This window comes from Salvelinus alpinus, chromosome 10 (assembly GCF_045679555.1).
Source record: "Salvelinus alpinus chromosome 10, SLU_Salpinus.1, whole genome shotgun sequence".
Classification (NCBI taxonomy): Eukaryota; Metazoa; Chordata; class Actinopteri; order Salmoniformes; family Salmonidae; genus Salvelinus; species Salvelinus alpinus.
In genome coordinates this window covers 63,812,665-63,830,240 of record NC_092095.1, presented here as the reverse complement: position 1 = coordinate 63,830,240, position 17,576 = coordinate 63,812,665, and the positions used below count along the sequence as shown (strand labels likewise).

Genomic DNA, 17,576 nt, shown 5'->3' with positions numbered 1-17,576 from the left:
GGAAAGCATTTCAACCGGAAGTACTAACGTTTTACGGGGTGAAAGGGCACATTATAACTCGAAAACGTTAAATATCTTTATGGTTATAATAGTTTTGAACATATGCATATGTTTTATTATTATGTAAATACATGTAACTGAATTTTAAATTAAGAAGTATGGGCAAAATGAGCTATTTCTTCCTTTAATATATCGTGGTGAATCGTTCATTTTCGTTGTTGTGACGGAGATTCGCAGTAGGATTGCTAGCTAGTGCATACATAAATCGCTGTTCTGGTCAAGAAGGCCAAATAGCGACAAGGTAAGAATAAAATTACAATACTTCATTCCTATGTGACCATGCCGATTGTATAGTTTACAATCTTTGGATTTAGTAACAGCTTGCCGCTGTAAAATCAGTGCGATGTCCCGTGTCCTTGACTTGTAGTTAGCTAACATTGAACGCTTTAACTTGCTAACCTAGAAAGCATTCAACACCAACTCGAGTGGGGAGAAAACGTCAACAGCTGTACCAGGGCTAACATTAGAGATAGGGGAGACCGTTAGATGTAACTTAACTGCCGTGGACATGGATTCACTCTTATGTTGAGTGTGTGTGACAACTTCTAGCAAGGTGACAATTTCTAGCAAGGGTGTCCGACGATTTTGTAACATCATGAGTTTACAGCTCGTTACGCATTTGCCATAGATCACCGGTAGTGGTGCACATATATGATCATAATTAATCCAACTAATGTCATTTGTTATGACATATGTAACCCACACAGTGAATTACTCTTAGGTAAGATAGCTAGAAGTATTAGCTATAGCCACAGTAGCCAGTTAGAGATGTTTGACTTCTGCGCTCTCTCTCTTTCTAGCGTCATGTTGCGTTTGCCATCCGTTAGCCGCGCGCTAGCAGGGGCAGCCAAGGGCAGCCTGGCCCCCTCCAACAATGGTAAACATCGTGTGTGCACCCTCAAGCTACTTGGATACATTCATGTGTTTTGAAGAGAACACTCACAATTTCTCTCTAGGGTTTCTGGTTGCTTTGAAGTGTAATCTGTATCTGTGTTTGCAGTGCGTACCTCAGCGAGAGCTGCCAGTAACATGGTAGAGGTGTTTGTTGATGGGAAACCAGTGGAGGTGCTGCCTGGAACCACCATTCTGCAGGTAACCTTTGAACTTTGACCTCACCTTGACCCGAATCACCCTGTAGTGTTAAACACTAGGCCTGGTGACAAATTGTGGCTGTGTGTTTTATCGTGACTGACTCGTTGTATCTGTGTGTGTTTTAGGTCTGTGAGAAGATGGGGGTGCAGATTCCTCGGTTCTGCTACCACGAGCGCCTGTCTGTGGCTGGGAACTGCAGAATGTGTCTGGTGGAGATTGAGAAAGCCCCAAAGTTGGCGGCCGCGTGCGCCATGCCAGTGATGAAAGGCTGGAACATCCTGACCAACTCAGAGAAGACCCGCAAGGCCAGAGAGGGAGTGATGGAGTTCCTGCTGGCTAACCACCCTCTGGACTGCCCCATCTGTGACCAGGGAGGAGAGTGTGACCTTCAGGTAAACACACACACTCTGGATGTGTAAATGCACACACACACACACTGACTGTTGTGTTTTTGGGTTTGGTTTGTGTCTCAGGACCAGTCCATGCAGTTTGGTTCAGACCGCAGTCGTTTCTCTGAGGACAAGCGGGCTGTGGAGGATAAGAACATTGGACCACTCATCAAAACAATCATGACCCGCTGCATCCAGTGCACACGCTGCATCCGGTGAGTACTATACTCAGTTTGTCCCTCTCAGCCACCGTACTAGTCTTTCTCCTCTTTCTTTGTCCTTCTCAGCCACCGTACTCCTCACTCTCTCTCACTCCCTTCGCTTGTTTAAAAAATATATATACACTACCATTCAAAAGTTTTGGGTCACTTAGAAATGTCCTTGTTTTTGAAAGAAAAGCTTTTTTTTTGGTCCATTAAAATAACAATATTGATACAGTGTAGACATTGTTAATGTTGTAAATGACTGTTGAAGCTGGAAACGGCAGATAAAAAAAATAAAAATGGATTATCTACATAGGCAACCAACACTCCTGTGTTACAATGGCACGTTGTGTTAGCTAATCCAAGTTAGCTAATCCAAGTTTATCATTTTAAAAGGCTAATTGATCATTAGAAAACCCTTTTTCAATTACGTTAGCACAGCTGAAAACTTGTTCTGATTAAGGATGCAATAAAACTGGCCTTTAGACTAGTTGAGTATCTGGAGCATCAGCATTTGTGGGTTCGATTACCGGCCAATTTTTCGCATGGAATAGCCTTCATTTCTCAGAACAAGAATAGACTGCCGAGTTTCAGAAGAAAGGTCTTTGTTTCTGGCCATTTTGAGCCTGTTATCAAACCCACAAATGCTGATGCTCCAGAAAAAAATCTTATTTACAATGACGGCTTACCCCGGCCAAACCAGGATGGCGCTGGGCCAATTGTGCGCCGCCCTATGGGACTCCCAATCACAGCTGGGTGTGATACAGCCTGGATTTGAACCAGGGACTGTAGTGACGCCTCTTGCACTGAGACGCAGTGCCTAAGACCGCTGTGCCACTCGGAAGCCCCAGTATGTCCTTGTCAGCCACTGTATTCCTCTCTCTCTCTGCTCTGAGTGTCCTTCTCAGCCACCGTACTCCTATCTCCACTCTGTATACATTCTAATGCTAGGCCTTTGTGCCCAAATGCCAGTTTTGCCTGTGAGATTGCAGGCCATGGGGTGGTATTGACCAGTTGATTTGATTTTTTTTTTTTTCCCTATGCCAGTTTTGCCAGTGAGATTGCAGGTGTAGAGGACCTGGGTACCACAGGCAGAGGGAACAACATGCAGGTGGGGACGTACGTGGAGAAGATGTTCATGTCGGAGATGTCAGGAAACGTCATCGACATCTGTCCCGTAGGAGCCCTCACTTCCAAACCATACGCCTTCACCTCACGACCCTGGGAGACAAGGTAGTGTGTGTGTGTGTGTGTGTGTGTGTGTGTGTGTGTGTGTGTGTGTGTGTGTGTGTTAATATATCAAGTGTGTGTTTGTAAAAAGGAAGATGGATCTACACTCTAGATCTAGTATATAGACATGATAGAGGTGTAGGCAGTACCATTGTTGTGTGTGTAACCTTGCTGTGTGTTTGCAGGAAGACTGAGTCTATAGATGTGTTGGATGCAGTAGGCAGTAACATCATTGTGAGTACGCGTGGTGGAGAGGTGATGAGGGTTCTGCCCCGCCTGCACGAAGACATCAACGAGGAGTGGATCTCAGACAAGACCAGGTGAGACACAGAACCTGTACCTGTCTATCACCCTGCTAACAGCTGGGACTTCAATCAATATATGTATATAACGTGTGTGTGTTCATCCCGTGTGTGTTACGTGTGTGTGTGTGTGTGTGTTTGTAGGTTTGCGTATGACGGTCTGAAGCGCCAGAGGCTGACCCAGCCTATGGTGAAGGACGCGTCAGGACAGCTGGTCCCCACATCCTGGGAAGACGTACTCACACGTGTGGCCGGAGCAGTAAGTCTCTGTGTAGTGTCTGTCACTGATGTGTCTGTCATTCAACAGACATGTTGGACACTGTAGGCAATGACATTGTTTTCTGTCTGTCTGTAGGAAGATCTGAAGTGGTGTCTGTATTAAAAGTTAGTATATACAGTGCATTCCAAAAGTATTCAGAACCCTTGACTTTTCCCACATTTGTTACGTTACAGCCTTATTCTAAAGTTGATTACCGGTAAATCGTTTTTTCCCCCCTCAATCTATACACAATACCCCATAATGACAAAGCAAAAACAGGTTTTTAGAAATGTTTGCAAATGTATTAAAAACAAACATATCACATTTACATAGGTATTCAAACCCTTTACTCAGTACTTTGTTGAAACATCTTTGGCAGCGATTACAGCCTTGAGTCTTCTTGGGTATGACGCTACAAGCTTGGCACACTTGTATTTGGGGAGTTTCTCCCATTCTTCACTGCAGATCCTCTCAAGCTTTGTCAGGTTGGATGGGGAGCGTCGCTACCCAGCTATTTTCAGGTCTCTACAGAGATGTTCGATTGGGTTCATGTCCAGGCTCTGGCTGGGCCACTCAAGGACATTGAGACTTGTCCCAAAGCCACTCCTGTGTTGTCTTGGCTGTGTGCTTAGGGTTGTTGTCCTGTTGGAAGGTGAACCTTCGCCCCAGTCTGAGGTCCTGAGTGCTCTGGAGCAGGTTTTCATCAAAGATCTCTCTGTACTTTGCTCCGTTCATCTCCATCCAGGCCAAAGAGTTCAATCTTGGTTTAATCAGACCAGAGAATCAGACCTGAGTCCTTTAGGTGCCTTTTGGCAAACTCCAAGCGGGCGGTCATGTGTCTTTTACTGAGGAGTGGCTTCCGTCTGGGTATTCTACCATAAAGGCCTGATTGGTGGAGTGCTGCAGAGATGGTTGTACTTCTGGAAGTTTCTCCCGCTCACAGAGGAACTCTGGAGCTCTGTCAGAGTGACCATCGGGTTCTTGGCCACCTCCCTGACTAAGGCCCTTCTCTCCCGATTGCTTAATTTGGGAGGGCAGCCAGATCTAGGAGGAGTCTTGGTGGTTCTAAACTTCTTCCATTTAATAATGACGAAAGCCACTGTGTTCTTGGGGACCTTCAATGCTGCAGATTTTTTTTGGTACCCTTCCCCAGATCTGTGCCTTGACACAATCATGTCTCGGAGCTCTTTGGACAATTCCTTCAACCTCATGGCTTGATTTTTCTCTGACATGCACTGCCAACAGTGGGACCTTATATAGACAGGTGTGTGCCTTTCCAAATCATGTCCAATCAATTGAATTTACAACAGGTGGACTCCAATCAAGTTGTAGAAACATCTTAAGGATGATCAATAGAAACAGGATGCACCTGAGCTCAACTTTGAGTCTCATAGCAAAGGGTCTGAATACTTATGTAAATAAGGTATTTCTGTTTTAGTTTTTGAAAATACATTTGATAACATTTCTATAAACCTGTTTTCGCTTTGTCATTATGGGGTATTGGGATGTCATTATGGGGTATTGTGATGTCATTATGGGGTATTGTGTGTAGCTTGAGGAAATACATTAATTTAATCCATTTTAGAATGAGGATGTAATGTAACAAAATGAAGGGGTCTGAATACTTTCCAAATGCACTCTATGTATGTTTAGGTATCATGTGTGTGTGTGTGTGTATAGTTGCAGGGAGCCCAGGGCAGTGACGTGGCAGCCATAGCTGGAGGCATGGTGGATGCAGAGGCTCTGGTGTCTCTGAAGGACCTGCTCAACAGACTGAACAGTGATAACCTCTGTACTGAGGAGGTCTTCCCTGATGCTGGGGCTGGGTGAGTCAGGGTGGGGGTCTTCCCTGATGCTGTGGCTGGGTGAGTCAGGGTGGGGGTCTTCCCTGATGCTGTGGCTGGGTGAGTCAGGGTGGGGGTCTTCCCTGATGCTGGGGCTGGCTGGGTGAAGGAGTTAGTGGGAGTGAGTGTTGTGTCATGGTTAGATTATGGTTGGTTATGGTACATTAATAATAGTTTGTATTATGGTAAATAATAGGTTGTATTATGGTTAGTAATGGTATGTTAGTGAAAGGTTGGCTCATGGTTAGTAAAAGGTTGTATTGTGGTTTGTGTAGCTCTGACCTGCGTTCCAACTACCTGCTGAACTCTCGGATCAGTGGCATTGAGGAAGCTGACCTGCTGCTACTTATAGGAACCAACCCTCGCTACGAGGCCCCACTCTTCAATGCACGCGTCCGCAAGAGGTACACACACACACACATCTAAACTCACTCAAACACACACACACCTAAACATGGGCTACACACACACACACACACACACCAATCCTTGCTGTGAGGTCCCGCTTTCTTCAACAGATGTATCCAAAAGTGCAACCTACACAAACACACACATTAATTGATGTCTGCAGCACTCTCTCACACACACACACACACACACACACACACACACACACCAACTTGCAGTAGGAAGCCTCCCTCATCATCTCCCCCTCCCCTCTCAGCTGGTTGCATAATGAGTTGAAGGTGTCTGTGGTGGGGAGCAGTGTGGATCTGAGTTACACTTACGACCACCTGGGAGAGTCCACTCAGGTGCTGCAGGACATCGCTAACGGAACACACCCCTTCTGCCAGGTAACCACGGCCACCACAGACCGGGAAGGGATTGGCGGGGGGGGCAGTCGGCGGGAGTGGGGGTTGTATTGTTGTTGATAGAAATGTTGCAACCAACATTGTTACAGATAGGAATGACATGAATAGACCTGACATGATTGGTCATTCTGCATGACAGAGAAGTCTGTTCTATAATCTAGTCAATGTATTTCCACCTGCCTTCCATAATGGTGTGTACTACTGGACGTGATCCAGCTCTGTTTGTGGTTAAGCACTGCCCTAACCTTTCCCCGGTCCCTCTCTCTCTCCCCTCCAGGTGCTGGGGCAGGCCAAGCGGCCAGTAGTGGTGGTGGGCAGTGCCTCTCTTCAGAGGGAGGATGGAGGAGCCATCTTGAGCTCTGTGCAAACCATCGCCCAGAATGCCCGGGCCAGCAGCGGAGTAGAGGAGGGATGGAAGGTCCTCAACGTGCTGCACAGGTTAGCATGCTAAAGCTATCTCTGGGCTAACTTCTAGTAGCATTTAGCATCCAGCTATTACTAGCATTTAGTATATAGCTAATATTAGCATCTAGCTTTTACTAGCATTTAGCATACAACTAACAACTTAGTCTATCCCTACTAGCATCCAATCATCTGTGTGTGTCTACTAGCGTCCAATCATCTTTGTGTCTATCTGCAGGGTAGCCAGTCAGGTGGCAGCCCTGGACTTGGGCTACAAGGCGGGGGTGGAGTCTATCCGTAAAGCCCCGCCCAAGGTTCTGTTCCTGCTAGGAGCTGACAGAGAATGCATCACCAAACAGGACCTGCCTAAAGACTGCATGATCATCTACCAGGGTACACACCTATCTATCTATACACACACACACAGGACAGCATGTTCATTTATCAGGGTAGAACACCCAGTGCACTTCCCATGACACACACAATTGTCATGCTATATACAGCATATGTATGGTACATGTGTGTATCGTTGCCAGGTCACCATGGAGACGTGGGTGCCACCATGGCTGACGTCATCCTGCCCGGCGCGGCCTACACGGAGAAGAACGGAACATATGTCAACACAGAGGGGAGGAGTCAACAGACACGCGTGGCTGTCACTGCGCCCGGCATGGCCAGGGAGGACTGGAAGATCATCAGAGCCATCTCCGAGGTACACACACACACATACCATATACATTTCTTGAAGACGCTGTGTGTGTGTGTGGTTGTATATATAACTGTGTGTATTGCAGCTGGCGGGGCTGACTCTGCCCTATGACTCTGTGGATGAGGTGAGGGGTCGGCTGGCCGAGGTTTCTCCTAACTTGGTCCGCTACGACGACGTTGAGGAAGCCAACTACTTTAAACAGGCCAACCAACTCTCACAGGTAACCCTTAACCTTTTACCCCTAACCTCAAACTCTCACAGGTAACCCTTAACCTTTTACCCCTAACCTCAAACTCTCACAGGTCGGAAAATAACCTTGAACATTTCACCCCTTAACTGAATTTTCTTTACGATTAACTGTTATGAAATCATAAATGGAGACTGTGGTCTTTGACACTGAAATTGAGAGCATACTCAACCGTCCTTTATTTCTCTCTGTCTCTCTCAGGCTGTGAATCAGACTCTTCTAGCAAATCCTCTCATCTCTCCTCAGCTGACAGCTAAAGACTTCTATATGACGGGTATGTATAATGTATCATAGCACAGCTGTGAATGTGTTTGTCAGACTGATGAGAGGGTGGAATGCACATGGATAACTGGTGGGATCCTTTCGTCACTTGTGTGAGGAAGTGTGTGTGTGTGTGTCTGTGTGTGTAACATTCTCTCTCTCTCTCATAGATCCCATTAGCAGAGCGTCTCAGACCATGGCCAAGTGTGTGAAGGCCGTCACAGAGGGAGCTGACGCCGTCGATGAACCATCCATCTGCTGAACTCAGACAGCCAAAACGCACACACAGTGATGGCGCTCTTATTTATGTTGTTTTTTGCTGATTGCTGTAAAGATGTTTGAGGGAAGAGGCTTTGTTAAAGAAAGCTGAAAATTAAACTGTACTCTATGAATAAAATCTTATCCTGTAGCACTCTGTCCTTGTTATTGCCCTCATGAGGTCATCTCCAACACCACTGTTTGTCCTTTGTTCCACTCACATTATAACAGTTTTCTGTCTTTGTACTTTGTGGAGTTGAAGTGTTGTAGCCAACACAGAGTGACGTCAGCAGAGATGTTCTGTTCTAAACCTGTCAGACATCAATTTCATTCAGACTCCTGTCTTGAACTTCCCTAAGATGCATTTCAGGGTGTGGAGGTCTAATGTTCTCCTGTAGTGCCAGATGTGTGGGGAACGGTATCGTAGGTGCCTGCTGTTATGTCCTCTCCCCAGGGGTGATAATAGACGGGGCTGGCGACCGGCGAGAGGAGTCTGTTCACGTGGCGCAGATTGCGATTTGGGTGCTGGGGCTCGCTGTGCTGTTCAGTGTGTTCTGCCTGGGCTATGACCTCATCACAAGGACCGAGAGCGTGGTCACCTTGCTGACCTCCAAAGATGCCATGGTGGAGATGTACTACAGTGGTGCTGGACCCAACAGAGTGGAGAGAGAAGGAGACAGAGATAAGCTGTGGAGGAGAGAGGAGACAGAGATAAGCTGTGGAGGAGAGAGATAAGCCGTGGAGGAGAGAGGAGACAGAGATACGCTGTGGAGGAAAGAGGATACAGAGAGATAAGCTGTGGAGGAGAGGGGAGACAGAGATAAGGTGTGGATGAAAGAGGAGACAGAGATAAGCCGTGGAGGAGAGAGTAGGAGACAGAGATAAGCCGTGGAGGAGAGAGTAGGAGACAGAGAGAGAAGTTGTGGAGGAGAGAGGATACAGAGATAAGCTGTGGAGGAGAGAGGAGACAGAGATAAGCCGTGGAGGAGAGAGTAGGAGACAGAGATAAGCCGTGGAGGAGAGAGTAGGAGACAGAGAGAGAAGTTGTGGAGGAGAGAGGATACAGAGATAAGCTGTGGAGGAGAGAGGAGACAGAGATAAGCCGTGGAGGAGAGAGAAGGAGATTGAGAGAGAAGTTGTGGAGAGAGGAGACAGAGATAGATAAGCTGTGGAGGAGCGAGTGGGAGACAAAGAGAAAGAGATAATTTGTGTAGTACTGCATGGGAGACAAAGAGAAGCTGTGGAGGAGATAGTAGGAGACAGAGAAGCTGTGGAGGAGATAGTAGGAGACAAAGAGATAATTTGTGTAGGACTGCGTGGGAGACAAAGAGAAGCTGTGGAGGAGATAGTAGGAGACAGAGAAGCTGTGGAGGAGATAGTAGGAGACAAAGAGATAATTTGTGTAGGACTGCGTGGGAGACAAAGAGAAGCTGTGGAGGAGATAGTAGGAGACAGAGAAGCTGTGGAGGAAAGCATGGAGTGTCTGGATGGGGACTGACTGAGATGCAGAGGTGTGCTAGAACAGTACTGGACCCAAAAGAGTGGGAGAGAGAGTGGAGCGTCTTTGGTCATGGACTGACTGAGCCCAAACTGCCTACACCACCAATGTAGATTAAAACTATATTCTGGGATGTATGGACTGTTGCATTTGCACTATAGACTATTTCTGGACAGTACTATATCCATTATACTGTATTACTGTCTGCCTGTATTGTATTGTACTGTTGGTTGTGTTTATTATTAGTGTATGTTAATCCTGCCAGCAACAACAACCCCTCTGGGATGAATAAAGTTAACTGAACTGAATCACAGCACCTTCGTTCATTTCCTACCTTATGTGTGTATCCAGGAGTTGTTCCCTATGTGTGTATCCAGGAGTTGTTCCCTATGTGTGTATCCAGGAGTTGTTCCCTATGTGTGTGTCCAGGAGTTGTTCCCTATGTGTGTGTCCAGGAGTTGTTCCCTATGTGTGTATCCAGGAGTTGTTCCCTATGTGTGTATCCAGGAGTTGTTCCCTATGTGTGTGTCCAGGAGTTGTTCCCTATGTGTGTATCCAGGAGTTGTTCCCTATGTGTGTATCCAGGAGTTGTTCCCTATGTGTGTGTCCAGGAGTTGTTCCCTATGTGTGTATCCAGGAGTTGTTCCCTATGTGTGTGTCCAGGAGTTGTTCCCTATGTGTGTGTCCAGGAGTTGTTCCCTATGTGTGTATCCAGGAGTTGTTCCCTATGTGTGTATCCAGGAGTTGTTCCCTATGTGTGTATCCAGGAGTTGTTCCCTATGTGTGTATCCAGGAGTTGTTACCTATGTGTGTATCCAGGAGTTGTTCCCTATGTGTGTGACCAGGAGTTGTTCCCTATGTGTGTATCCAGGAGTTGTTGGCGTGTTGTGAGGAGGATAAAGGTGAGATCAAGGAAGGAATGGACATCCTGCTGAGGGCCTGTGTGTGTGTGTGTGTTGTGGTGTGGTGTGGTGTGGTGTGGTGTGGTGTGGTGTGTGTGTGTGTGTGTGTGTGTGTGTGTGTGTGTGTGTGTGAGAGAGAGACATCATTTCAGATAGGAGAAAAGATACAGAAGGCAGGTGAGCGCTTCTTTACTGTTCAGTAGTACAGACATCAGTGTCGGAAGGAGAGTCAGTGAAAGCGTAATTCAGTGGTTCAGTGAGAATAACAGTCAAATGCACAGATACACTGCATGGAACATACCTCTACAGGTTATATATTAGACTTACAATAAACTATAGATTTATAATGTGTGAGCCTCATTTTATATTTCAAACGTTCTCTTTATAGCACTCATTTGGCACAAAAACCTCTTTAGGCTAGATATATATATCACAATATACAGTACATTAAAAAAGGTATCCTGACTTTGTAGAAACCTGGGACTCAACACTGCATCAGCCTGGGACTTGGCCAAGAAGAGGACAGCATGGAGAACCAAATGACAAGGAGCTAGTGAGTGAGATGCTGACTTTAGTACTGGACACATTGTCTCATAGTATCACATCATGTTCTACTGCTTCTCTTGAGATGTACACATACACATGGGAAGGATTGTGGGTAAGGTCAGGTAGAACAGGGGGTTGTGGGTAAGGTCAGGTAGAACAAGGGGTTGTGAGTAAGGTCAGGTAGAACAGGGGGTTGTGGGTAAGGTCAGGTAGAACAGGGGGTTGTGGGTAAGGTCAGGTAGAACAGGGGGTTGTGGGTAAGGTCAGGTAGAACAGGGTGTTGTGGGTAAGGTCAGGTAGAACAGGGGTTGTGGGTAAGGTCAGGTAGAACAGGGTGTTGTGGGTAAAGTCAGGTAGAACAGGGTGTTGTGGGTAAGGTCAGGTAGAACAGGGTGTTGTGGGTAAGGTCAGGTAGAACAGGAGGTTGTGGGTAAGGTCAGGTAGAACAGGGGGTTGTGGGTAAGGTCAGGTAGAACAGGGTGTTGTGGGTAAGGTCAGGTAGAACAGGGGGTTGTGGGTAAGGTCAGGTAGAACAGGGGGTTGTGGGTAAGGTCAGGTAAAACAGGGTGTTGTGAGTAAGGTCAGGTAGAACAGGGTGTTGTGGGTAAAGTCAGGTAGAACAGGGTGTTGTGGGTAAAGTCAGGTAGAACAGGGTGTTGTGGGTAAGGTCAGGTAGAACAGGGTGTTGTGGGTAAGGTCAGGTAGAACAGGGTGTTGTGGGTAAGGTCAGGTAGAACAGGGTGTTGTGGGTAAGGTCAGGTAGAACAGGAGGTTGTGGGTAAGGTCAGGTAGAACAGGAGGTTGTGGGTAAGGTCAGGTAGAACAGGAGGTTGTGGGTAAGGTCAGGTAGAACAGGGTGTTGTGGGTAAGGTCAGGTAGAACAGGAGGTTGTGGGTAAGGTCAGGTAGAACAGGGTGTTGTGGGTAAGGTCAGGTAGAACAGGGTGTTGTGGGTAAGGTCAGGTAGAACAGGGTGTTGTGGGTAAGGTCAGGTAGAACAGGGTGTTGTGGGTAAAGTCAGGTAGAACAGGGTGTTGTGGGTAAGGTCAGGTAGAACAGGGTGTTGTGGGTAAGGTCAGGTAGAACAGGGTGTTGTGGGTAAGGTCAGGTAGAACAGGAGGTTGTGGGTAAGATCAGGTAGAACAGGGGGTTGTGGGTAAGGTCAGGTAGAACAGGAGGTTGTGGGTAAGGTCAGGTAAAACAGGGGGTTGTGGGTAAGGTAGAACAGGGTGTTGTGGGTAAGGTCAGGTAGAACAGGGTGTTGTGGGTAAGGTCAGGTAGAACAGGGTGTTGTGGGTAAGGTCAGGTAGAACAGGGTGTTGTGGGTAAGGTCAGGCAGAACAGGGTGTTGTGGGTAAGGTCAGGTAGAACAGGGGGTTGTGGGTAAGGTCAGGTAGAACAGGGGGTTGTGGGTAAGGTCAGGTAGAACAGGGGGTTGTGGGTAATGTCAGGTAGAACAGGGGGTTGTGGGTAAGGTCAGGTAGAACAGGTTGTTGTGGGTAAGGTCAGGTAGAACAGGGGGTTGTTGGTAAGGTCAGGTAGAACAGGGTGTTGTGGGTAATGTCAGGTAGAACAGGGGGTTGTGGGTAAGGTCAGGTAGAACAGGGGGTTGTGGGTAAGGTCAGGTAAGGCTCCAGATGATGGTGATCGCCGCTACAATGCCATTTAGGACCGCCACACTGTAGCCCATGTGGAAGGAGTGACCTGTCACCTGCCTGAGACACACACACACACACACACACACACACACACACACACACACACACACACACACACACACACACACACACACACACACACACACACACACACACACACACACACACACACACACACACACACACACAATTAGACCTCAGGGGTTGCAACACATCGACAGCTTGGGACTGTAAGGTTCTATCTGCAAAAAGATGATTCTGAGATAATTGGCTTTAAAGTTCTGAACCCTCATTGGTTTAAAAGGTGTCAGCAATTTTGAATTGAGGTATTTAGACTACTGTATAGGTAGAGAACATTGAACAGAACAAGCCTGTTTCAATAACTACATGTTGACTAAAATACAGATAGAACATTATAGTCCCAAGCTCTCTATATGGCATCACTTTAAAAAAATTATTTCACCTTTATTTAACTAGGTAGGCTAGTTGAGAACAAGTTCTCATTTGCAACTGCGACCTGGCCAAGATAAAGCAAAGCAGTTCGACACATACAACAACACAGAGTTGCACATGGAATAAACAAACATACAGTCAATAATACAGTAGAACAAAAGAAAACAAAAAGTCTATATACAGTGAGTACAAATTAGGTAAGATAAGGGAGTTAAGGCAATAAATAGGCCATGGTGGCGAAGTAATTACAATATAGCAATTAAACACTGGAATGGTAGATGTGCAGAAGATGAATGTGCAAGTAGAGATACTGGGGTGCAAAGGAGCAAGATAAATAAATACAGTATGGGGATGAGGTAGGTAGATAGATGGGCTGTTTACAGATGGGCTATGTACAGGTGCAGTGATCTGTGAGCTACTCTGACAGCTGGTGCTTAAAGCTAGTGAGGGCGATATGAGTCTCCAGCTTCAGTGATGTTTGCAGTTCGTTCCAGTCATTAGCAGCAGAGAACTGGAAGGAAAGACGACCAAAGGAGGAATTGGCTTTGGGGGTGACCAGTGAGATATACCTGCTGGAGCGCGTACTACAAGTGGGTGCTGCTATGGTGACCAGTGAGCTGAGATAAGGCGGGGCTTTACCGAGCAGAGACTTGTAGATAACCTGTAGCCAGTGGGTTTGGCGACGAGTATGAAGCGAGGGCCAACCAACGAGAGCGTACAGGTCGCAATGGTGGGTAGTGTATGGGGCTTTGGTGACAAAACGTATGGCACTGTGATAGACTGCATCCAGTTTGTTGAGTAGAGTGTTGGAGGCTATTTTAATAGATGACATCACCGAAGTCGAGGATCAGTAGGATGGTCAGTTTTACGAGGGTATGTTTGGCAGCATGAGTGAAGGATGCTTTGTTGCGATATAGGAAGCCGATTCTAGATTTAATTTTGGATTGGAGATGCTTAATGTGAGTCTGGAAGGAGAGTTTACAGTCTAACCAGACACCTAGGTATTTGTAGTTGTCCACATATTCTAAGTCAGAGCCGTCCAGAGTTGCTGGACGGGCGAGCAGGTGCGGGCAGTGATCGGTTGAATAGCATGCATTTAGTTTTACTTGCGTTTAAGAGCAGTTGGAGGCCACGGAAGGAGAGTTGTATGGCATTGAAGCTTGTCTGGAGGTTAGTTAACACAGTGTCCAAAGAGGGGCCAGAAGTATACAGAATGGTGTCGTATGCGTAGAGGTGTATCAGAGAATCACCAGCAGCAAGAGCAACATCATTGATGTATACAGAGAAGAGAGTCGGCCCGAGGATTGAACCCTGTGGCACCCCCATAGAGACTGCCAGAGGTCCGGACAACAGGCCCTCCAATTTGACACACTGAACTCTATCAGAGAAGTAGTTGGTATACCAGGCGAGGCAATCATTTGAGAAACCAAGGCTGTCGAGTCTGCCGATAAGAATGTGGTGATTGACAGAGTCGAAAGCCTTGGCCAGGTCGATGAATACGGCTGCACAGTAATGTCTCTTATCAATGGCGGTTATGATGTCGTTTAGGACCTTGAGAGTGGCTGAGGTGCACCCATGACCAGCTCTGAAACCAGATTGCATAGCGGAGAAGGTACGGTGGGATTCTTAATGGTCGGTAATCTGTTTGTTAACTTGGCTTTCGAAGACCTGAGAAAGACAGCGTAGGATAGATATAGGTCTGTAGCAGTTTGGGTCTAGAGTGTCACCCCCTTTGAAGAGGGGGATGACCGCGGCAGCTTTCCAATCTTTGGGAATCTCAGACGATACGAAAGAGAGGTTGAACAGGCTAGTAATAGGGGTTGCAACAATTTCGACAGATCATTTTAGAAAGAGAGGGTCCAGATTGTCTAGCCCGGCTGATTTGCAAAGGTCCAGATTTTGCAGCTCTTTCAGAACATCAGTTATCTGGATTTGGGTGAAGGAGAAATGGTGGGGGCTTTGGCGGGTTGCTGTGGAGGGTGCCAGGCAGTTGACCGAGGTAGGGGTAGCCAGGTGGAAAGCATGGCCAGCCGTAGAGAAATGCTTATTGAAATTCTCAATTATAGTGGATTTATCGGTGGTGACAGTGTTTCCTAGCCTCAGAGCAGTGGGCAGCTGGGAGGAGGTGCTCTTATTCTCCATGGACTTTACAGTGTCCCAGAACTTTTTTGAGTTTGTACTACAGGATGTCAATTTCTGTTTGAAAAAGCTAGCCTTTTTTTTATTTTTTTAACCTTTATTTAACTAGGCAAGTCAGTTAAGAACAAATTCTTATTTTCAATGACGGCCTAGGAACAGTGGGTTAACTGCCTGTTCAGGGGCAGAACGACAGATTTGTACCTTGTCAGCTCGGGGATTTGAACTTGCAACCTTTCGGTTACTCCAACGCTCTAACCACTAGGCTACCCTGCCGCCCCAGTTAGCTTTCCTAACTGCCTGTGTGTATTTGTTCCTAACTTCCCTGAAAATGGAAGTTCACTTTACACGTGTGTGTGTAGAGAGAGACAACAGGGAGAGATGGAACAAGAGGAGTTAGGAAAAGGACAAGAGAATTAGGCTAAGGCCAGTGGAAGAGTTAGGGAATGTAGGTTAGTCAGTGGAGGCTGCTGAGGGGAGGACGGCTCATAATAATGACTGGAATGGAGTCAATGGAATGGTATCAACTACATGGAAACCACGTGTTTGATATGCCTGATACCATTCCATTGACTCCATTCCAGCCATTATTATGAGCCGTCCTCACTCATCAGCCTCCACTGAGGTTAGTGTACCAGTGTGTGTGTGCGCGTGTTACCTGAGGTGGCCAGGGGACAGGGGCGTTGGGGGGAACGTGCCGGGCTCAAAAGAGTCGAAGTAGGTGATGGTCCATGTGAAGCTACAGCAGCAGAACCCTGCTAGCACCGACATGACCAGAACACTCCAGAACCCTACAGAGAGGGGGAGGAGCGAGACAGAGGGGCCGGAAGGGAGAGCGAGAAGGAAGGGGGATAAAGGGGAGAGAGAGAGGTGGGGGCGGAGGGGAGGGAGAGAGGGAGAGAGAGAGGAACATGTTTGGTTAATTTTCTATTCTGGAGGCTTTGTCTGTATGAACTTTTGTGAACAGACCTGTACTTGCCTAGGAGTCTAACCTCTGAGCCATCCTCGCCAATCACTCTCTCATTCTGCATCTCTGAAACACAAACACACAAAAAACAGTAAACAGAAGTGACAAGATGACATATTTACATAACAATTAACAAAAAGCTATATTATTCAGCTACTGTCCAAGAGGGTCTTCATGCGCGACTAGAATTCTGTAACTCTTGTATGACAGACGATGTACCTTTCAAGATGAGGTAAACAAAGGCGCAGAATACTGCAACGACCGACACCACCATCGTACAGCAGAGCATGGAGAAAATCCTTGCGGTCCACAGTCTTCGGTTGTCCCAAAAACTCTGGTCCGGTTTGACCGGACGCTGCCGGTGTTGTATGTCCATCTTGGCAACAGTCAAGTAATACCATTCAAAAACGTTTAACTAGTTGTCAAAGCAAGCACACGCTAGAAATTAACGTAGCGAAGTTAGTTACCTCTCCCAAACTGCCTTCCTTCAATTATAGTGACACGCACGTTGTTAAAATAGAATTATGTATTTTAATAGTATCATTGCCCTATGTAAATAATGTCATGTAAAGTTATTTCAACAAGTCCCCTTTTCGTAACTTTCTAAACTTCTGACAATGCTTTCAAAACATAGCTCTTTCCTCTTCCGTATCCGAAAACTAAACCCGCCCTAAAAACGTAAATCCAACCGAATTACTTTCCCTGACGCAACCAACAAACATCTTGTCTATTGGTTTGAACACGTCTATCATCTTCTTTTCTCACCAGTGTTCAGTAGGGCACACCGTAGCTAAACGTTTTGCAACAGAAATTGGAACGAGCGCCCCTTATCTATATTTGACCTAGAGTGACGTTCAGTAGAGCACAGTGTAGCTAAACAATGTGCAACATCATTATCAAACAATGTATCACATATTGAAAGAAAGTGTACCAAAACACGCTTCAGCCCAGCTTGAACAAAATGGACTCAGGTCCTCGACTGAGGGACATTCCTTACCCCAAGACACTTCAACGGGTGATTATCCACTAAAATAAAGAGAAAGGAGTATTCTGTATATATCCCAGATATTAGGCCAACTATAGATAGTGCAGAGGCGAACATATATCTGTAGCACAACTGTCCAGACCAGATTAAATGACGTGCACCTAACCTGGTCAGACATGAAAACGTTTGAGAACACCTGTTGCCTATTTTATCAACACTAAACCAGTTATCTTAACTCTGTCTACATGTTTTCATTTTTTTTAAATGACGTGCACCTCTGTTCGTTTCCTTGAATCCTCCCATCTCTGCAATAATACAAATCTTATACAATGTATTAAGCTGACAAATACGACACTGACCAATC

At 46.4% G+C, this 17,576-nt stretch overlaps 2 protein-coding genes across 2 annotated transcripts; one reads left to right on the top strand and one right to left on the bottom strand.

The window, feature by feature from the left end:
- Positions 1-105: 105 nt before the first annotated feature.
- Positions 106-8,219, top strand: ndufs1 (NADH:ubiquinone oxidoreductase core subunit S1). Its single transcript, XM_071330493.1, has 17 exons — positions 106-301; positions 861-937; positions 1,061-1,152; positions 1,278-1,544; positions 1,626-1,756; positions 2,792-2,977; positions 3,160-3,294; positions 3,421-3,535; positions 5,216-5,361; positions 5,655-5,783; positions 6,044-6,173; positions 6,469-6,629; positions 6,832-6,986; positions 7,130-7,305; positions 7,388-7,522; positions 7,751-7,823; positions 7,981-8,219. Exons 2-17 carry the CDS (start codon positions 865-867, stop codon positions 8,070-8,072), a joined length of 2,196 nt encoding a protein of 731 aa, XP_071186594.1. The 5' UTR covers positions 106-301; positions 861-864; the 3' UTR covers positions 8,073-8,219.
- A 3,758-nt stretch (positions 8,220-11,977) lies between these two features.
- Positions 11,978-16,885, bottom strand: arl6ip6 (ADP-ribosylation factor-like 6 interacting protein 6). Its single transcript, XM_071330486.1, has 4 exons — positions 16,447-16,885; positions 16,240-16,293; positions 15,919-16,051; positions 11,978-12,728 (listed from the first exon to the last, which is right to left on the bottom strand). Exons 1-4 carry the CDS (start codon positions 16,601-16,603, stop codon positions 12,635-12,637), a joined length of 438 nt encoding a protein of 145 aa, XP_071186587.1. The 5' UTR covers positions 16,604-16,885; the 3' UTR covers positions 11,978-12,634.
- Positions 16,886-17,576: the final 691 nt, after the last annotated feature.